The sequence below is a fragment of the Thamnophis elegans genome, chromosome Z, assembly GCF_009769535.1.
Source record: "Thamnophis elegans isolate rThaEle1 chromosome Z, rThaEle1.pri, whole genome shotgun sequence".
Lineage (NCBI taxonomy): Eukaryota > Metazoa > Chordata > Lepidosauria > Squamata > Colubridae > Thamnophis > Thamnophis elegans.
The window spans coordinates 144,119,839-144,141,463 of record NC_045558.1 but is presented as its reverse complement, the minus strand read 5'-3'; the positions used below and the strand labels follow the sequence as shown (position 1 = coordinate 144,141,463).

The 21,625-nt window shown below is 47.7% G+C and overlaps 1 protein-coding gene across 1 annotated transcript; it reads right to left on the bottom strand.

Moving 5' to 3' along the window:
- Nucleotides 1-1,259: 1,259 nt before the first annotated feature.
- Nucleotides 1,260-21,142, bottom strand: ACADVL (acyl-CoA dehydrogenase very long chain). Its single transcript, XM_032237869.1, has 18 exons — nt 20,962-21,142; nt 20,807-20,858; nt 17,632-17,706; nt 16,067-16,139; nt 14,968-15,032; nt 14,738-14,872; nt 14,463-14,607; nt 12,166-12,295; nt 11,109-11,231; nt 10,250-10,448; nt 9,466-9,570; nt 8,404-8,490; nt 7,116-7,178; nt 6,524-6,625; nt 6,245-6,342; nt 4,692-4,764; nt 2,506-2,578; nt 1,260-1,362 (listed from the first exon to the last, which is right to left on the bottom strand). Exons 1-18 carry the CDS (start codon nt 21,015-21,017, stop codon nt 1,286-1,288), a joined length of 1,731 nt encoding a protein of 576 aa, XP_032093760.1. The 5' UTR covers nt 21,018-21,142; the 3' UTR covers nt 1,260-1,285.
- Nucleotides 21,143-21,625: the final 483 nt, after the last annotated feature.

Genomic DNA, 21,625 nt, shown 5'->3' with positions numbered 1-21,625 from the left:
CTTCTAGTCCAACCCCCTGCTCAGGCAGGAGAGCCTCGGCCATTCCAGACCAATTGGCTTCTTAAAAACCTCCAGGGACGGAGAAACCCACAACTTCTGGTGGCAAGGAGTTCCCCTGGTTAATTGTCCTCCCTGTTAGGAGGTTCCTCCTGAATTCCAGGTTGCTCCTCTCCTCGTTTCCATCCGCTGCTTCTTGTCCTGGGCGGGGTTGGACTAGATGACCGACAAGGTCCCTTCCAATTCTGTGATTCCGATTCTGTTGTCCTGCCTTCCGGGGTTTTGGAGAATAGCTTGACCCCCTCTTCTTTGGGGCAGTATATTGGAAGACGCTATCATGTCACCCCTTCTTTTCATTAAACGAGACCGACCCAATCCTGCATATTTTGTCCTCCAGTCCCCTAATCCTCTCGGATCTGCACTTTTTCTAGAGTCTCAATATACTTTTTACGCCTTGGCGACTAGAACTGGACGCAGGATTCCAAGCGTGGCCTTACTAAGGCTTTGCAAAAGCGGTACGAACTCGTCACGTGAGACGTAACCCAAGGGTGATTGGCTTACTCTCTTCCAATCCCTTCCTCTGCGATCTCCCCTCTCTAGGAGAAAGACAGCAACAGGCGTGGGGAATCCTGAGGTCTTAACTAGGGGTTTTATAAAGCGGCACGAACACGATTCTACCCCTCTGCTAAATGTGAATTCTGCTCCTTCCCATCCAGCAAAGTCTTTCAAGGGAGGATTTACGGTCACAGACCTCATCTGGCTTGGAGAGCTGCCAGGATGATGAGATCGGCAAAACTTGGTCAGGAGTCTCCAAACCAATGAAGCAAACTCCTGCAAACTCCACTCCCCTGTCGCTCCTCTTTTATTTCCTCTGGGAGGGGCCATTCACCGTTCCCCTGTGGCCTTATTCTCAAGTCGACCCCTGTTCTTTAGCTGTTCCCTTTGTCTGGCCACTCTGCGCATGCGCACACTGGGAACAGGCTCCAGCTGTTCTTCTGCCTCACTGATGTCTGACTCTGAAGGCAGCTGATAACTGGCATACGGTTCTGGCCCCCTCTCTGCCTCCGACGCAGAGCCCTCATCGGAGCCTCCCCCAGACTCCAGGATGGCCCAGATTCCTACCCAGTCTCCTCACTACCCGAATCGGCTGTCAACTCCGCTGGCCATTGGCGGGCCACACAACCCTTTCTGTATCTTCTGGGGCGTTGGCTGTTCCTTGCCAGCCATACCAAAGGGCATTTCCCTGGGCATGGGATCTGGGGGTGTCTCTTGGGGGGGCAGCGAAGGCTCACCTGGACAGAACGACCACCATGGCATAGATATCCATTGCGCTGTCGGCGATCTGTTTCAGCATAAACTGCTCTTCTGCAATTTTGGAGAGAAAGGGAGAGAAAAAGAGTCGAAGCTGAAATCTCGCAAACGGCGGAGGGAAGCCGGATCAATACAAGCGGTCCTCGACTTATGACCGGCAAACGGCCATAGGTGAGGCAGGCAGTTGCGGACTCGCGCCCCAATTTTTAAAAAAACCTTTTTTGCCACAGCAGTGAAGCCAATCGCGGCTGTCGTTAAGCGAGTCAGGTGGTCGTTAAGCGAGTCAAGTGGTCGTTAAGCAAGTCAAGTGGTCGTTAAGCGAGTCAGGTGGTCGTTAAGCGAGTCAGGTGGTCGTTAAGCAAATCCGGCTCCCCCCGGTTGGCTTATGCTCGTCAGAAGCCAGCTGGGAAGGTCACCCAAGAGGATCGCGTGACAACTGCGGCCGCCATAAATACAAGGACAGCTGCCGAGAGTTTGAATTTTGATCCCATGACCTTGTGAGAGTTGTAACTGCGAGGACTGGTCCTAATTTACTTTTCCCAGGGCCGTTGCCATTTTGAACAGTCATTAAGCAAATGGTCGTAAGTCGAGGACCACCATTAGCTTCTAACTGGGGTCCTTTTGCAACATTTTGGGCTGGGTGCGAAGGAGGCAGCTGGCTTTCGATAACACAGCAGCTACCTTTCTGCATACAGTCCTCGAGTTACAACCGTCCATTTAGCTCAAATTTCAAACGGCCCGGGGAAAAAAGCCACTTGGAACCATGTTTCACACTTACGACCGTTGCAAGATTCCCCCCCTGGTCACGTGACCAAAATCCAGATGCTCGGCGGCCGTGTGAATCCCCTTCAGCGACCTTACGATGAGCCAAGTCCATGGGGGGGGGGGAAAGGCGGGGGGAGAGCCAGATCCACTTAACAACCGGGCGAGTAACTGACGAACCACCGCGATTCACTTAACGACCGTGTTATAACTTAACAACTGCAATGTTTCACTTAGCGGCGGCGAGAAAGGTGGCAAAATGAGGCCAAACGCACTAAACAAATGTTTGGTTCAGCCGCAGAAAGGTTGGTCGTTAACTCGAGGACTACCTGTATTGGGGGGGAGGGGGAAAAGAGAGGTTTGTCTTTCCAGCCAGCCCCCTCCTCGTAAGTAATCCATGGGGGTCCCAACCCCCTGAGCCCCCCCTAAACTCACCGACAACTTTCTTCCCGTGCTTCAGCAGCTGGTTTTCTATCACGGCCGCGAAGAGGTCGATGGCTTGAACGGCCTGGAAAAGGGGAAGGGGATTCAAAAAGTGAAAGGGAGGAGGGGAATGCAGACCCCCAAGCCCCCCCCCCCATCCCCAGGGTGTACAATCCTGTCATTTGGGGGGGTGAAAGTGCCCTGAGCCAGCCTTATTGCCCCTAAATCCTTCGAGATGGGAGAACTACAACTCCCATGGGGCTTGAATTATCAGTAATTGAAGACAATTTTCCCTCTCTTGACCCCCCCCCCCCGCAACGACGGCCCTGTGAGGTGGGCTGGGCTGAGGGGGAGGGACTGGACCAAAACCACCCAGACGGCTGTCTAGAACTCTCCATCTCCTGGTGATTGGCCCAAAGTCACCTAGCTGGCTTTTCTAGGGAGAAACTAGAATTCCCAGTCTCCTGTGATTGGTCCAAAGTCACCCACCTGGCTTTCATGCCTAAGGCAGGACTAGAACTCCCAGTCTCCTGGTGATTGGCCCAAAGTCACCTAGCTGGCTTTCATACCTAAGGCGGGACTAGAACTCTCCGTCTCCTGGCGATTGGCCCAAAGCCATCCAGTGAGATTTCATGCCTAAGGCGGGACTAGAACTCCCCATATCCTGGTAATTGACCCAAAGTCACCTAGCTGGCTTTTCTATGGAGAAACTAGAACTCCCCGTCTCCTGGTGATTGGCCCAGTCACCCAGCTGACTTTCATACCTAAGGCAGGACTAGAACTCCCAGTCTCCTGGTGATTGGCCCAAAGTCACCTAGCTGGCTTTCATACCTAAGGCGGGACTAGAACTCTCCGTCTCCTGGCGATTGGCCCAAAGCCATCCAGTGAGATTTCATGCCTAAGGCAGGACTAGAACTCCCGGTCTCCTGGTGATTGGCCCAGAGTCACCCAACTGGCTTTTCTAGGGAGAAACTAGAACTCACCATCTCCTGGTGATTGGTCCAAAGTCACCCAGCTGGCTTTCATACCTAAGGCAGGACTAGAACTCCCAGTCTCCTGGTAATTGACCCAAAGCCATCCAGTTAGATTTCATGCCTAAGGCGGGACTAGAACTCCCAGTCTCCTGGTGATTGGCCCAAAGTCACCTAGCTGGCTTTTCTAGGGAGAAACTAGAACTCCCAGTCTCCTGGTGATTGGCCCAAAGTCACCCACCTGGCTTTCATACCTAAGGCGGGACTAGAACTCCCAGTCTCCTGGTGATTGGCCCAAAGTCACCCACCTGGCTTTCATACCTAAGGCGGGACTAGAACTCCCAGTCTCCTGGTGATTGGCCCAAAGTCACCTAGCTGGCTTTCATACCTAAGGCGGGACTAGAACTCTCCGTCTCCTGGTGATTGGCCCAAAGCCATCCAGTTAGCTTTCATGCCTAAGGCGGGACTAGAACTCCCAGTCTCCTGGTGATTGGCCCAAAGTCACCTAGCTGGCTTTTCTAGGGAGAAACTAGAACTCCCAGTCTCCTGGCGATTGGCCCAAAGTCACCCAGCCAGATTTCATGGCTAAAACAGGATTTGAACTCATGTTCAAGTTATATATACAGATAGTTCTCGACTTACATCCATGTGTTCAGTGACCCCTCTAAGTTACATTGGACAAAAGTGACATATGACCGTTTTTCACACTTACGACCATCGCTGCCATCCAACAATCACGTGACCAAAATTCAGATACCTGGCAACTGACTCATATTTATGACGGCCGCTGTGTCCCACGGGGTCACGTGATCCCACCTTCTGATGAGCGAAGTCAACGGGGGAAGCCGGATTCACTTAACAACCCCGTGACGGCGATGATGATTCACTTAACAACGACGGCACCGAATGTCGTCCAACGGGGCAAATCTTACCCTAAGGCCTGTCTGGCTTGTCAGCGGGGATGTCAGGTTTCAATTGGGATTCCCTTAACCGCCTTGTCAAGGAAGGTCGTAAAACAGGGCAAAGCTCACTTTACGACGGCCTCGCTTAGCCACGGGAGGTTTTGGGGCCCACCGTGCGGTCGTTCGGTCGAGGACTTAACTGTACGGGTTGAAGAGCTACAGCTGGCGGTCGGAGGGTGATACAACCCTGGGGGCTTTGGGACCCACAAGCAACAATGAGCAAAAAGACACACACAAACACACAAACACACAAAGGCAGACTTACCTGCTCACTGCTGGATTCCAAACTCGGGTGCACCACACCTTTTAAGGTGATGCCTGTCCCCAAACCTGCCTTCCTGGGGAGATGGGGAGGGAGGAAGGGAGAAGAGAGAGGGGTGAGAAGCAGCTTCACAACTCTTTCTAGCCCCCCCCAAAAACCCCATCAAGCCCCTCCCCCTAAAAACACGCAGCGGCCACCAACGGTCACAAAAATGAGATTTAAAACGTGCTGAGTCACGGGCGACTCACGGGGAACGAGAGACGGACCCATTCAACACACACACACCCGCCCCCCCGGTTCACAAAACGGAACGATTTTTTATTTTTTTTGACGCCGATGGGAGTTTGGGGTTCGATGGGGAAAATGACGGACAGATGGAGAACAAAATAAATAAATAAATAACCAAAACCCCTCAATTTCGACGGGCAACAGAGAAATAACGGAGAGGAACTCACTGACGCAAAATGGAAGCTGATCTTCCCGGTAGCTTTGAAAAATAATAATAATAATAATAATAATAATAATAATAATAATAATAATAATAATTCTATATATATAAAAATGGCTGTGTGTGTGTGTATGTATGTTCTAGCATAACTCGGCCGATTTCAACCAAACTTGGTAGACAGATGACTTACTCTCTGGAGAGAAACACTACGCGGGTAAGACGCCCCTAAAACCCCCAGGGAATCTGTGTTCTGTTAAGATAAATCCTGTTGTGCCTTAAAATGGCTTCTACAGTACTGCTGTAAAATGGCTTCTACTCTACAGCGCAGTGGAGTTCCCATGGTAACGGCTTCACAGTACGCCACAAGGGGGCTCCCTCTGGTAAGAGGGGAAAACCCAACATTAGAAATTACGTTTGATCCGAACATTTTTCCCCCTATAAATAAATACCCGCCGGGTTATCGGCTAGTAATAATAAAAAAAGGAGACGGATTAGCTGGAAAAAGACAAATCACAGGTAGTCCTCACTTAACGTTTAGTGACCGTTGGAAGTTGCAGCGGCACTGGAGAAAGGGACTTAAGGCCGTTTCTCCCACTCATAGCTGTCGGGCAGGTGATCAGAAGTCAGACGCTTGAACACTGACTCGTATTTACGACCCAGGGGGATCACATGATCCCCTTCTGCGACCTTCTGATGAGGAAAGGTTCAGTGGGGGGGGGGGAAAGAGTCAGATTCGCTTAACAACCGCGGGACCCCCCCCCTTAACAACGGCAGGGATTCCCTTAACAAGCGCGGCAAGGAAGCCCAAAATTCACTCAGCCTATGTCTCCCTTAGCAACGCCCATTTGGGGGGGCTCAACCGTGGTCGTAAGTCGAGGACAACCCCGTAGATAGAGAGCCTCCAGCGGCGGGAGCAGTTTACCTCCGAGGACGGATGCGTTTTGCTACCACTTAAGAGGGAGATTTCTGGAGAATAAGTTGGTCTAACCCAGCGAGAGGCCGGATTTGCTGACGACCTGCAATCTTTTTAAGGCGGTCGGGAAGCCATGATGGCTTGTTGAACATCCTGGCTTAGTTGTAGCAGGGGGGGGAGGGAGATGATGCGTACCTGCGGACTCGTTTCCCTGCCTCGCTGACCAACAAACCAGCATTGCCGAAGGGGTTCTTGATGGCTTGTTGCAAACCACGAAGCTGGTTCCCGGCGTTCTGGACCGGAAGGAAAAGTGGACGGACGGGTTTAAACCTGGATTTTGTTACTCGCGATCCTTCCGAGTTGGCTGACCCGCTACCGCTCCATCGGCTAACAAGTCAGCACACCCCCCCTCTGGTTTAATGAGGGTCCCCCAAATCTCGCCGGTCCCTAAAAGCCCCCCCCCCACCCCCTCACCTGGAACCCGTAGAGGGCAATGAAAAGCCGCAAGATGTCATTGGTGCCTTCGAAGATCCGGAAGATGCGCAAATCCCTCATCACTTGTTCCACGCCGCCTTCCTGCAGCCGCGGAAATCAGGTGGAAGGAGGAGGAGGAGGAGGAAGGGGAAAAGGAACCAAAGGAGGAGGAAGAGAAAGGAAAAAAAGAAAAAGAAAAGAAAAAGAGGAGAAAGAGAAAGGAAAAGGAGAAGGGGAAAGAGAAAGAAAAAGAGAAAGAAAAGAAAGAAAAAAAGAAAGAGAAAGGAAAGGAAAAACAGAAAGAAAGAAAAAGAGGAGAAAAAGAAAGGAAAAGGGAAGGAAAAACAGAAAAAGTGGAGAAAAAGAAAAAGTGGAGAAAGAGAGAAGAGAAATATTATTACTTCACGGGAATAGATTCTAAAAGCCCAGTCAAAACACCTTCTTGGAGATGGTGCTGAAGAGGTTAAGAAGCAAACTTGTTAAGCGGTGGGGGGGGGGGGGGGTCGTTTCCCACTGTAGCCGAAGCTAACTTGAAACCTGGATAGTAGCCCCCCCCCTTCTCCCTACACCCCCCCCCCCTGGAAAAACTGACCTTCATGAAGCCCATGCCACCCATCGTCTGAATGCATTCATCCGACACGCTCCAGGCGGCTTCCTGGAGATGGCGGGAAAGAGAGAGATAAAAGCCATATTGAATGACGCCCTCTTGACATGACAGACAGGTCTCCTTCCTTCCTGTTTCTACCTTCCTTCCCTCCCTCCCTCCCGCTTCCTTCATTTCTCCTTCTTCCTCCCTCCCCTCTTCTCATCCTCATCTTCTTCCCTTCCTCCTTCCCTTCCTTTTTCTATCGTCCTTCCTTCCCCATTTCTTTCATTTTCCGTCCTTCCCCATGTTTCTCTTTCATTTTCTTTCCTTCTTTCCTTTCTCTTCCTTTCTCATTTTTCATTTTCCTTCCCTTTTTCCTTTCGTTTTCCTTCCTTCCTTCTCTCTGCTTCTTTCCCCATTTTCTCTTTCATTTTCCTTTCCTTTATCCTGCTTTCTCCTTCCTTCTTTTTCTTTCATTTTCCTTCCTTTTCTCTCTCCTTCCTTCCTTCCTTCCTCATTTTTCTCTTTTCATTTACCTTCCTTCTATTTTTCCTTTCATTCTCCTTCCTTCTTTTTTCTTTCCTCCCTCCCTTATTTTTCCTGTTTCATTTTCCTTCCTTCTTTTCTCTACCTTCTGTTCTGTTTTTTTCCCATTCTCCTTCCTTCCTTCTTTCTTTCTCTTCTTCCTTCTTTCTTTCATTTTCTTTCTTTCCTTCCCTCTTTCCTCTCTCCTCCCTCCCCCATTTTCTCTTTCATTTTCCTTCCTTTTCTCTCCTTCCTTCCTCATTTTTCTCTTTTCATTTACCTTCCATTTTTCCTTTCATTCTCCTTCCTTCTTTTTTCTTTCCTCCCTCCCTCCCTTATTTTTCCTGTTTCATTTTCCTTCCTTCTTTTTCTCTACCTTCCGTTCTGTTTTTTCCCCATTTTCCTTCCTTCATTCTTTCTTCCTCTCCTTCCTTCTCTTTCATTTTCTTTCTTTCCTTCTCTCTTTCCTCTCTCTCTCCTCCCTCCCCCATTTCCTCTTTCATTTCCCTTCCTTCCTTTTCTCTCTCCTTCCTCGTTTTTCTCTTTTCGTTTTCCTTCCTTCCCTTTTTTCTTTCTCCTTCCTTCCTTCCTTCCTTCCTTCCTCCGTTTCTTCCACCACCCACAACTGGGGAGGGGACAACATTCGTGATTGATGCATCCTCCCCCTTCCTGGCCTGCAGAAACCCCCAAGTGGGCCATGAGGGGGGGGGAGGGAGCGGAGACCATAACCGTATTTTCACCCCGGTGCCCCCCCCCCCCAGTCACTCACCGAGCCGAAGATTTTGCTGATGGCTGCCTCAATCTGGAAGTCGGACGCCCCGCGATCCATGTTGGCACTGATCATATAGGCCATCGACTAAGATTTTAAAATATTTATTTATTTATTAGACTTATATACCGCTTCATAGGGCTTTCAGCCCTCTCTAAGCGGTTTACAAATTTTTTTTTTACCAAATTGAGTCAGCAACTTGCCCCCACAGTCTGGGTCCTCATTTCACCCACCTCGGAAGGATGGAAGGCTGAGTCGACCTTGAGCCGGTGAGATTAGAACCGCCGAACTGCAGATCACAGTCAGCTGAAGTGGCCTGCAGTACTGCACCCCTAACCACTGCGCCACCTCGGCTCTTAATTGTTTAATATTAATATTGTTTAATAACCATAATCTTTGAAGCATTTTAAAGCTTTTTATTATATTGTTCGCCGCCTAGGAAATAGGGTTGGATATAGGCCCGTTCGTAGCATCCCGCAGTCATGTGACCACAATTTATGAGTTTTAAAACTGCATTTATTTATTTTTTAATTAAATGTATTGGTTGTCCCTCTTGCCACAGGGCAAATCTGGGTGTTTTACTGCATTAAAAGGACACAACGATCCAATATTAACATTAATTACATTCATGACTAAATATTAATTATTAGGGAATTGAAAGGATACAATTGTAAAACCTGCCCACAATCAAATAGAATACAATAAAAATATAAATACTCAAAAGATTTTGCCACAAACGTCTCTAATTCCCATTTCTGGCCAAAAAACCCCCCTCAAAAACCATTGAGACTGAGATGAATTCACTTAAAGACCGCCGCAAAAGAGGTCATAAAAATGGACGCCATTCCCTAGGGATCTGCTTAATGCCCAGCACGACTTACGACTGGAATTCAGGGATCCATTCCGGTCGTTATGGCCAGGACTACAAATATCACAGAAAGGGTTTTTAATGTTGTTATGGGCTAATTTTTTTCCCCTTCAAGGCATGGTCAGTATCGGTATCTTTCGGAAGAACTAAGTTTCTAGTCCTCAAGGCGTCCAACCCGCTTTGCGCGCTCGTACCTCTGTCACGTAGTGGAGGAGCGCCATGCGGGCGAGTTTCTCCTGAATGCCTCCGAAAGTGTGGATTTTTTCCCCAAATTGAGTTCGGTTGGCAGCAAAATCCACCTTTGGGAAGAAGAGAAAGGGAAAAAGAAGAGAGTAGGATTTAGAAGGGGGGAAAATGCTAATCCTCGACTTACAACCATCCACTCAGCAACCATTCAAAGGTCCAAGGACACTGAAATAAGTGACTTAGGAGTGTTTTTTCACACTTACGACCATTTTTTCACACTTACGACCATTTTTTCACACTTACGACCATTTTTTCACACTTATGACCACTGCAGTGACGTGATCAAAATCCGGACGCTTGGAAATCTATTCATATTTATGATGGTCGCAACGTCACGGGAGGGGGGGGCAGGTGTCACACCATTCCCTCAAGCAAAGTCAACGGGGGTGCCGGATTCGCTTAATGACGGTGGGACTCACTGGACAACCTTGGCAAGCGAGGTCGTAAAAGGGGGCAAAACTCACCTGGCCACAAGGTTATAAGTCAAATACTGCCTGCATTAGACTTACCACAGTGATTCGCTTAACAACCTTGGCAAGAAAGGTTGCCGTAAAACGGTGCAAGACTCACCGAAGAACCGTCTCGCTTAGTCACGGAAAAATTTGGCCTCACTCGCGGTCGTTAAGTCGAGGTCTGCCGGTATAAGGGGATGGAGGGGAATACGCCCCGGGCGATAACTTCTAGGAGGGGGGGGGCACCTGGGAAGCAAGTGGGGGGCCCAAAGTCACTCACCGCCTTGTGAATGAGTGCCCGCATGGTGCCCGCCATAGCGGCCGCCATGCCGAAGCGCCCGTTGTTCAGGATATTCATGGCCACCTTGAAGCCGGCGCCTGGTGCACCTAGAACGTTCTCCACCGGCACTCGGACATTATCAAAGTGGACTTCGGCTGTGTTGGACGCTTTGATGCCCATCTTCTTCTCGGGGGGGCCACTGCGGGGGAGGGAGGGAAGGAGGGAAAATTAGCACACCCCCAGAACAGGGGTCTTCAAGCTTGGCCACTTTTAAGACTCGTGGACTTCAACTCCCAGAATTCCCCTGTCAACGCTCCGTGTTGTCATGGGGACAGAATGAGTGGGAGGGGGTGTATCTAGTGGGTAATGTGATTTATGACACAGACTGAAAGGAAAGACTTGACTGTGAACAAATCTTGCCTAACGAAGCTATTACTAAATCACTGGTTTTTGTACTAAAACATTGGCTCGAGTATTATGAATCAATTACGGCATCCTTTGGAAACTTGACATCCCCATTCAATGATGCCTTTTTAAATGAATCCTCCTACTCCCTAGAGTGGAGCGATCGCGGAGGAAGGGATTGCAAGAGAGTAAGCAGGCAGAGACTTGAAGACTAGCCAAGCTGGCGGAGGAATTCTGGGAGTTGAAGTCCACCAGTCTTAAAGTTGCCAAGGTTAGAGACCCCAATCACAGGAGACCCCCGAGTATGTGTGTGTGTTTTGCTCTTCTCTGCCCTGCCCCAAACTTCACCCTACCGGCTCAAGACGTGGGGAGGGGCTCCCCATCTCCGCACCCCAAAAAGAACCAAAAATGCCAATGCTCGGATATAGGGGAGGGGTGTCCCTCGACAGCTCACCTGGTGACCCCCTCAAAAGACCGCTCCACGATGAAGGCCGTGATCTTGTCCTTCATCTTCCCCGTCTCGTCTTGCTGCGGGGTTTTGGCAAAGACGGTGAATATGTCGGCGATGCCGCCATTGCTGGGTGAAAAAAGGCAGATTTAGGACCCTTGCAAAAGACCCTCCCCAAATTGAAACCTTGTTATTTATTTCCCTCTTTCGCCTTCTGCTTTCTCTGTCATTTGTACAGGGAACGGCAGACCTGTTTAGCAACCGTTTGAATTTACCACGCCAAAGGGAAAACAAGTGTCTTGGGCTCTGTCCTCACATTTACAACCGTCGCGGCATCCTCGGTATGGCAAAATTCAGATTCTTGGCAACCAGCACGCATTTACGACGGTCGTGGTGTCCAGGAAGTCACCTGACCGGTCTTTCAGAGAAGCGGAAGTCTACGGGGAAGCCCGATTCACTTAACCACCACTGGATTCACTTAACGACCAATGTTTAACGATCATGGAAAAACAGGTGAGAAAAATTCAGCATGATTCCCAGGACCACTGTCTCACTAAGCGACGGAAATTCTGCTTCCCGTTCTGGCTATAAGTTCGGAACGACCTTCTTTATCGGCAATATTGATATGCAAAAAATTTAGATTTGAGCCCCGTCTCCAGAACTGGAATCAATCCTGATCAATCAAAATCAGAATTCATTAACTCTGAACTAATCAATCAAATCGGAATTAAATGCCACCCCGGAGCAGGAGGAGTGATCAGAATCAGGCTGCAAAAATGGGCCCCTCCCCCCCCAGGATTCTACAACCGTCATAAATAGAAGACAGTTGTCCAGAATCTGAATTTTGACCATGGCGGGGTGCGGCAACGGTCGTAAATGTGAAACATGGTCTTAAGTCCCTTGTTCCAGTGCTGTTGTAACTTCCAGCGGTCGCTAAACAAACGGTCGTAAGTCGAGGATGGCCTGTATTTCAATCCCTTTTAAAGACGTTCTATGAATGATGGGGGGGGGGGCACATCACCTGTGTGTCGTTCCCCTCCCCTGAGTCCCGAGGCCGCCTCACCTGATCCACAATTTGCTCCCATTGAGAGTGTAGTAGGTACCGCAAGGGCTTAGTTCGGCTCTGCTCCGGATCGAGGCCGCGTCGGAGCCGCTGGTGTTCTCGGTCAGGCAGTACGCGGCGATGGTCTCACCTGGGTGGGGGGAGGGGCGTGGAGGGGAAAGTAACACGAAAGGTGTTCCTCTATGCCCTCCCCCCTCCCTCCCCCAGCACACCACAAAACCCAAGCGGCAGGCAAAGGAAATGTAAGAGAAAGTGTTGCGGCAGAGGAGAGGGGAGAGGAGAGCAGTGGAAACCTATGGGCCAGACCTCGGGACGAATTATTAATCTCCCTGCCGGCCAAAATGGTTAAATCGCGCTTCTAATTCAATAAATCCTTGATTTAACTTAAGGTGGTTTGTCGTGTTCTGGGAGCTGGGCCAGAACAAAAAGCTTGGCGTGGAGTTGAAAGTGATAGGACGAGAAAGCGGGAGACCGGGAGTTCTAGTCCCACAACCATCATGAAAGCCGATTGGGTGCCCTTGGGCCAATCGCGAGGACGCGTGAGTTCTAGTCCTGCCTTAGAAATGGAAGCGGGCTGGGTGACTTTGGCCAATCAGCAAGAGACGGGGAATTCTAGTCCCGGCTAAGCTGCGACAGCTGGCCGGATGACTTTGGGACAATCACCAGGTGACGGTGAATTCTAGTTCCACCTTAGAAAAGATGGCTGGCTGTGTTAATCACCAGGAGATGGTGAGTTCTAGTCCTGCCTTAGCCATAAAGGTTGCTGGGTGACTTTAGGCCAATCGCCAGGCGATGGTGAGTTCTAGATCCACCTTAGAAAAGCCATCTAGGTGCCTTTGGTCCAGTCTCCCTCTCTCTCTCAGCCCAACCCACCTCACAGGGCTGTTGTGCGAAAAATGGAGGTGCTGCCTTGATGAGATGCGCAACGAAAACTGGGACACAAACCGAATAATAAAATAAACACAAACAGACATAATAAATAAATAAATAAATAAAACAGTCAATAAAAACATAATACAAATGAAATAAATAAAAAACAAATAAAACATAAAATATAAATATAAATAAAACAAAAATAAAATAATCAAATATAAATAAAATAAAAAACAAAATGAAGCAAATAAAGTAGATTAAACATAAAAATAAATAAAATAAAATCAATAAAACAAATAAAATAAACCCAGATAATCAACAAAACAATCAATCAATAAAAACAATATATAATAGAAATGAAATGTAAGTAAAAAAACAAAGATAATCTATGAATACAAACAGAAATAAATCATATTTAAAATAAACATAAACATATAAAACACATAAAATAACAAAACATAAATAAAATAAAAAAACAAAACAAATAAAGGAAATAAAATAAACATTAATCGTAAAATAAATCAAAGCTAAATAAAATAAACATTAAACGTAAAATAAATAAAAGCTAAATAAAATAAACATTAAACGTAAAATAAATAAAAGCTAAATAAAATAAACATTAAACGTACAATAAATCAAAGCTAAATAAAATAAACATTAAACGTAAAATAAATCAAAGCTAAATAAAATAAACATTAATCGTAAAATAAATAAAAGCTAAATAAAATAAACATTAAACGTAAAATAAATAAAAGCTAAATAAAATAAACATTAAACGTAAAATAAATAAAAGCTAAATAAAATAAACATTAAACGTAAAATAAATAAAAGCTAAATAAAATAAACATTAAAGGTAAAATAAATAAAAGCTAAATAAAATAAACATTAAACGTAAAATAAATCAAAGCTAAATAAAATAAACATTAAACGTAAAATAAATAAAAGCTAAATAAAATAAACATTAATCGTAAAATAAATAAAAGCTAAATAAAATAAACATTAAACGTAAAATAAATAAAAGCTAAATAAAATAAACATTAAACGTAAAACAAAGAAAACCTAAATAAAATAAACACAAAGATCATCAATAAAACAATCAATTAATAAAAACAATTTATAATAGAAACAGAATTAAAATAAATAAGTTAAGTAAAACGCACCATAAAGATAACATACAAGCATAAATAAAACATCCTACAGAAAATAAACCTAAAATAAATAAATAAATGAAGCATAAATAAAACATTTTTAAAAATAAAATAAAAGAGGAATAAAATAAAGAAAAGATAAACAAAAGAAGGAGAAATAAAATATCTTCTCTTCTCAGCCTCAGTCAGAAACAGACCATCTGGCTTGGCGGGGTGGGCGTCCCTTGCGCTCCGTCCCGCCCTGGCAGAGTCCCCCCCTCACATGCCCGTCCTTACCGGTTGCCAACTTGGGCAAATACTTCTTCTTCTGCTCCCGGGAGCCGTAGAGCAGGATGCCCTTGAAGCCGATGGACTGGTGGGCGCCAAGGGTGATGCCCACCCCCAGGTCGTGCATCCCCACGATTTCCACCATGCGGGCATACTGGGGGGGGGGAGGCAGAGAGGAGAGAGGGGGGCTCTGTTCAAGGACCGGAATCGGACGCCTCAAAGCATGCGCAGCCTCCGAAGATCCGAGCCCCCTCCCTCGGGGGTGGGGGTGGTGTAGGACTGACCTGGGTGTTGGTGAGCCCCAGACCCCCAAAGGTGGTGGGCACCTGCAACCCGAAAGCCCCCATCTCCTTCAGGCCCCTCATCGTCTTCTCCTGCACTTGCCCCAGCTCCTCATTCCGGGACGGGTTGTTCATCTCCTGCGGAAACGGGAAAGGGGGGGCATTGTTTTACGGCGCGCTGACCTCCCACCTGCCCCCCCCAACCCAACGGCCGCCACTCTTCACCCCCTCACCTCAAAGAAGCGAGCGACGGGATCCACCAGCTCCCGCAACGTTTGCGTCTGCTCCTCATTGAGGACTGTGAGAAAACCAGAAGGGGCCGTTATTTGGGGCGGGAGAGTCCTCAGACGTAACATCCGTTCGTTTAAAAGTGGCCGACTACTCCTCGACTTACATCCGTTTGTTCCGCAAATGTTCGACGTTACCATGACTCTGGAAAAAGTAACTTACGGCCAGACCTCGACTTATGGCCACTTGCTTAATGACCATTTGAACTTTAAAAAAGGGGGACTTAGGTCCAGTCCTCGACTTGTGTCCATTTGTTTAGTGACTATTCAAATTTTAAAAAGGGGACTTACGACCAGTCCTCGACTTACGTCCAGTCGTTTAGCGACAATGCAAAGCTGCAACGGCACTGAAAAAAGGGATTTATAACCGTCCTTGACATACGACCATTGCAGCGTTGCAAAAACCCAAACACGACGCAATGAAGAACCCATTTCGAAATCAAAAATTAGTTCTTGACTTACAACGAATTCGCTTAGTGACCCTCCAAAGTTACAAGGAACTGAGAAAAGAGACTTCGGCCCAGTCCTCATACTTACAACCGTTGAAGCATTTCCCCCACGCTCACGGGATTCAGGGGAATCCCCCGGTTTGCGACCTTCCCTGCTGGCTTCTGGCCAGCAAAGTCAATGGTGGGGGGGGGGGGGATCCGGATTCCCTTAACGGCCACGTGACTCGTTTAACAACCTTAGCGATTCCAATGACCGACAGTGGGAAAATAAGTTGCAAAATTAAACGTGGCTCGTTTAACCTTGCCGAGCGCCGGAAATGCTTGTTTGCCATTGCGGTTGTAAGTCGAGGACTGCCGTCGTGCCAGCACAACCCCCCCCCTCCTGGGAACCCCCCTCCCCATCAGTGGGGGGGGGGGCGCCGGGGACTCTAAGAGCCCCCCGCTCTTTTGCAAACAGGCCTCAACTGCCAGCAAGCCAGGAAACCAGGTGCCGTTTCACACATACATCCATGTGCTGAACCAGCCAATCCCCCACACTCACAAAACCCACAGACCCACAAACACACCTGTCCCCTCCCCCCCCCAACTCCTTTTACCTGAAGGATAAGGGAAAACTTGCTCAGTGATGATCTGGCCTTTAAAAATCCCCACCGCGAAGGATTTTGTTTCCTGGTGGGAGAAAACAGGGGGGAAAATTTAAAAAAAAAAAGATTAACCCGGGATCCTGAGTTCGAATCTGACCATTTCTGTGTTTTCGGGCAAAGGATCCGGAATCTCTTTTTTTCCTGAGCTTGTAAAATAACAGATCCTCATGCCAGGACAGCCTCCCCCCCTTTTTTCCCTCTGGCAGATGTCACCCCCACCCCCACCCCAATCCAATCTCTCTGCAGCCCCCTTTGAAAAGGGGGGGGGGGGGCTGTAGAGACTAATCTGCTTTAGTGCCCCCCGCTGCGTTTCATTATCCCTAGCAGATTTCCCTGGTATAACACAGCTTTTATTGTCATTGTCCATTACCCCTGAATAAGCCTATTTCCTTAAAAATATATACATAAGGGCAGTCCTCAATTTACGACCACCATTCCTGTGGCTAAGTGGCCCAGCGAAGTTGTGTTTTGACTCAGTTTTGGCTCACGAGGATGAAGCAAATCCCCGCCGCTGTAAAAGCAAGTCACACGGCCGTTAAGTGAACCCAGCTTCCCGGGGGATCATGTGATACTCCTCCTCCCACCCCCCGGGACCGTTTGACTGTCATAAATACGAGTCAACGGCCAAGCGTCAAGTCAAGAACTCCCTCTATCTGTTTTCTGACAAGGTGCCCCAATTGTTCACCACGTGAGCGTCGGGGAGATGCTCCCACGGTTGTAAGTATGAGGACTGGTCCTAAGTCGCTTTTCTCAGCTCCTTGTAACTTTGTCACTCGACAAAGTTGAGGATGACGACAACTTGCCAGCTGTTGTCGAAGCCAGAAAGGAGTTTCGGGGTGACTATTTCCTTGACCTCAGAAACGGACGACACCCAGAAGGGAGGATGATGAAATTAATAATCATAAGATCGTGGGTGGAAGATGGCTGGGCGGGGAGCCATTAATAGGCGGGTGCGAGTTGTGGTTTGTCTAAGCCGAGTGTGTGTCCACCTTCACAACTATTAAGATCTGCGGATTTCGATTTCCAGAACTCCCCAGGGAGGAAAAGGTCCCCGAGAATTCAGCACGAAGAAGAAATGCGGCTAGAAAATCCAAAAAGGATGCCAATTTTTGTGAATCGGGAAACTTTCTTAATAGACGGTGGGAATTCAGCAGGCGTAATATATCTTGAATTTAGCAAACTCCCCAAAACAACAACACAAATTAAATCAATAAACGGGTTAAAAAAATGGGTTAGAAGCCCTGAATTAAATGGGAAAGTGATACGCTGGGCTAGGGAATTCTGGGAGTTGGAGTCCACCCATCTTCCAATAGGAAGCATGGGACCTGTAGTCCCTTCCCACTTCCTCAATAGGAAGAAAATAGGAAGAGAGCAGCTGAAATAGCTACTTCCTCTTTCTTTGCCTTGCTTCATTCACCCCATGTGCCATCAAAATTAATCCCCCAAATATTGCTGCAAAGACCCCCCTGTCCCAAAAAAAAGGGATTGGGGGGGGGGGGAGAGAAAAGACCACATACCGTAGATTGATGCTTTTTCCCCAATTCTTCTTGGGACAATGACTCTGCCTTTGGTCTCTGTTTTTCCGGGACCGCCTGCAAAAGAAGGGAGACAGCGGGACATAGGTTGGGATTGATGGGGTGTCACCTTCATCCCGGGGGGTTTGGCGCAACGTTGAATCAAAGTGGGATTTAAATGCAACGTTGAATCAAAGTGGAATTTGGGTGCAACGTTGAATCAAAGTGGGATTTAAATGCAGCGTTTAATCAAAGTGGCATTTGGGTGAAAGGTTTAATAAAAGTGAAATTTAAATGCAACGTTTAATTAAAGTGGAATTTGGGTGAAAAGTTAATAAAATTTAAATGCAACGTTTAATCAAAGTGGAATTTGGGTGAAAAGTTAATAAAATTTAAATGCAACGTTTAATCAAAGTGGAATTTGGGTGAAAGGTTTAATAAAAGTGGAATTTAAATGCAACGTTTAATCAAAGTGGAATTTGGGTGAAAATAAAAGTGGAATTTAAATGCAACGTTTAATCAAAGTGGAATTTGGGTGAAAGGTTTAATAAAAGTGGAATTTAAATGCAACGTTTAATCAAAGTGGAATTTGGGTGAAAGGTTTAATAAAAGTGGAATTTAAATGCAGCGTTTAATAAAAGTGGGTGAAAGGTTAAAAAAGGAATTTAAATGCAGCGTTTAATAAAAGTGGGTGAAAGGTTAAAAAAGGAATTTAAATGCAACGTTTAATCAAAGTGGAATTTGGGTGAAAGGTTAAAAAATGGAATTTAAATGCAACGTTTAATCAAAGTGGAATTTGGGTGCAATGTTTAATAAAAGTGGAATTTAAATGCAACGTTTAATAAAAGTGGGTGAAAGGTTAAAAAAGGAATTTAAATGCAACGTTTAATCAAAGTGGAATTTGGGTGAAAGGTTAAAAAATGGAAATTAAATGCAACGTTTAATAAAAGTGGAATTTAAATGCAACGTTTAATAAAAGTGGAATTTAAATGCAGCGTTTAATAAAAGTGGGTGAAAGGTTAAAAAGGAATTTAAATGCAACGTTTAATCAAAGTGGAATTTGGGTGAAAGGTTAAAAAATGGAATTTAAATGCAAGGTTTAATCAAAGCGGGATTTAAATGCAACGTTGCATAAAAGCGGAATTTAAATGCAACGTGGCATACAAGTGGGATTTGGATGCAACGTTGCACAAAAGCGGGATTTAAATGCAACGGCGCTGCAGGAAAGTGGAATTTAGTCTCTTTCCTTTTTGAAAGGAGCTGGAGGAGGCAGGGACGGAGGCAGGTCACAGCCGGGACAGGGGGGTAAACGCTGACCGGCTGGCGCATGTGGTGTGGCGTGATCAGCTTTTAATCCCGGTGAAACCGCAATTAATCCGGTCCAGCCATGCGCGGGTTGACCGATTCTGGGGCCCATAAATAGGCTGTAAAACCGTCCGCTTATTTCAATGATTTCGCCCTCAGAGGCAGTCCTCGACGTACGGCCATCCAGGGAGCCTGCCCACTGCAGCCCTTCCCGGTTATAAAATGTGCAGCTCTTGCACCCCCTTTTCTGGTGGCTGTTGAACAAACCCTCCGTCATTAAGCGGATTCTTTTCCCCTTCTGGTGTCTCTAGGGGCAAAAGATGTACGTTTTACCTGGTTTTGGACTCTGTTTCCCTCTCTGGGCGTTGGGCCAGGAGTTTGTTTGTGTGGTTGTGTTACGTTGTGTGTTTGTAAACCTCCCAGAGTCACTTAGGGGAGAAGGGAGGGGCAGGAACACTCTGTGAAGGAGGGAGCCAAGCAGGAAACAGGTTGGCCATTCGCAAAGTTCCCCCCAAACCCATTGTGGCTCGTATCCCAAAGGAAGGGAGGAGAGAGGAAGGGAGGGAAGGAAGGAAGGAAAGAAGGAAGGAAAGAAATGAGAAGGAGGAGAAATGAGAAGGAAAGGGAGGAAGGAAAAGAGAGAGGGAGGGAGAGAAGGAAGGAAAAGAAAGGAGAAGGGAGGAAGAAATGAAGGAAGGGAAATGAGAAGAAAGGAAGGAAGGAAAGAAAGAAAGAAATGAGAAGGAGGAGAAATGAGAAGGAAAGGAAGGAAAAGAGAGAGGGAGGGAGAGAAGGAAGGAAAAGAAATGAGAAGGGAGGAAGAAATGAAGGAAGGAAAGAAATGAGAAGGAAGAGAAATGAGAAGGAAAAGGAGGAAGGAAAAGAGAGTGGGAGAGAGAGAAGGAAGGAAGGAAGGAAAAGAAATGAGAAGGGAGGAAGAAATGAAGGAAGGGAAATGAGAAGAAAGGAAGGAAGGAAAGAAATGAGAATTAGGAGAAACGAGAAGAAAAAGGAGGAAGGAAAAGAGAGGAGGAGGGAGAGAAGGAAGGAAAAGAAATAAGAAGGGAGGAAGAAATGAAGGAAGGAAGGGAGATGAGCAGAAAGGAAGGAAGGAAAAGAAACGAGAAGGGAGGAAGGGAGAGAAGGAAGGAAAAGAAGAAAGGAAAAGGAGGGAAGAAATGAGGAAGGAGGGAAGGAGGGAAAGAAAAGAAGGAAGAGAAATGTGAAGGAAGAAAGGAAGGAAAGAAATGAGAAGGAAGAGAAATGAGAAGGAAGGAAGGGAGGAAGAGGAGGAAGGAAAGAAGAGGGAGGGAGGGAAGGAAGAGAGAAAAAGGTAGGAAGGGAAAGAGAAAGGAAGAAGAGGCAGAAAGTCAAAAGGAAGGAAGACCAAAAGAAAGAAGGGAAGGAGAAAAGGGAAGAGGCAGACAGCTGTTCCTTCTTCCTTTCCATTCCGGGGGCTGCCTGGGGGTCTCTTGCAGCCCCTACCCCCCCCCCCCCAATCCTCCAGGCCAGGGCGGGGGCGGGTCGGGGGGCGTCTCCCGGGGCGGCCCATTGTCCGCAGCCCCGATGCCCTTTCCCCTACATCGGCCGCCTGAAGATTCCCCGCATGACGCGGCTGTCATTTCCAAGGACTCCGGGATTCCGATCTGGGTCAACCCGGGGGTAGGTCGTGGGGATGCACCCCGCTGCGTTGCAAGGAGGACCCCAGACCCAGAATTAAAAGCCTGGGCGGGGAGTGGAGGGGGGGGGTGTCTTAGGAACGCAAGCCAGACGTGCCACCTTGAGCTCAAGCTTCTAGTCCTCCCCAAGGCGAAGCTTCCAAGCCCCCTCCCCTCTTCCAACCCAGCCCTAGAAGCCCCCTCCCCACCATTACCTGGGCGGCGGCCGCTTGGGCGGCGTAGAGTCTCGCAGGGGGGCAGCCGGTCCTGCAAAAAGTGGGGAGGGGGTTGCAATGAAAATGGGGGGGCTGGGTGGGGGGTCTCAGGATCCTCCCCCTCCCCCCCAGACCCTCCCCCAGCTCCTACTCACCCCCGCAGGGCGCCGAGCCCCAGGAAGAAGCGAGGGGACAGGCGGAGGGCTGCCATGCTTGGGGAGGGGGCTCCAAATGGGGAGGGGGTCTCTCTCTCTCTCTCCTTGTTCTTTGCAAGCTGTTGCTGCTGCCGCTGTTTGCGCTCCGCTTGCTCGCTCCGCCCCCTCCCTTGTCAAAGTGGGGGGGGGAGGAGCAAGGGCGGTGCATGCTGGGAATTGGAGTTTGCTCCGGCTGCGGACGTGGCTGCTCCTGGGCAGCCCCTCCCTCCCTCGCCTCTTTGCACATTTGCAAGGAGAGAGAGAGAGCATGCACAGAGTGCTTCCCTTCCGGAGAACTCCCTTCGAGGCTTGCAAAGAGGAAGGCGGTGCCTCTGAGCATGTACAGAGCGCCCACCCTCCACCTTCCTATTATATAGAACAGTGGTTCCCAAACTTGGCCACTTTTAAGACTTGTGGACTTCAACTCCCAGAATTCAATTGAAGATGGACGGACTTCAACTCCCAGAATTCAATTGAAGATGGATGAACTTCAAATCCCAGAATTCAATTGAAGATGGACGGACTTCAACTCCCAGAATTCAATTGAAGATGGACGGACTTCAACTCCCAGAATTCAATTGAAGATGGACGAACTTCAACTCCCAGAATTCAATTGAAGATGGAT

Bases quoted from the DNA above. Each gene is read 5' to 3' on its own strand.
- ACADVL (XM_032237869.1), bottom strand. From the start codon at position 21,017: ATGGCAGCCCTCCGCCTGTCCCCTCGCTTCTTCCTGGGGCTCGGCGCC. The intron at 14,608-14,737 runs GTCAGTCCTACA...CCCCCCCCCCAG, and splicing joins TGGGGCTCACCAACACCCAG to TATGCCCGCATGGTGGAAAT. The intron at 9,571-10,249 runs GTGAGTGACTTT...TTCTTCCCAAAG, and splicing joins GGGCACTCATTCACAAGGCG to GTGGATTTTGCTGCCAACCG.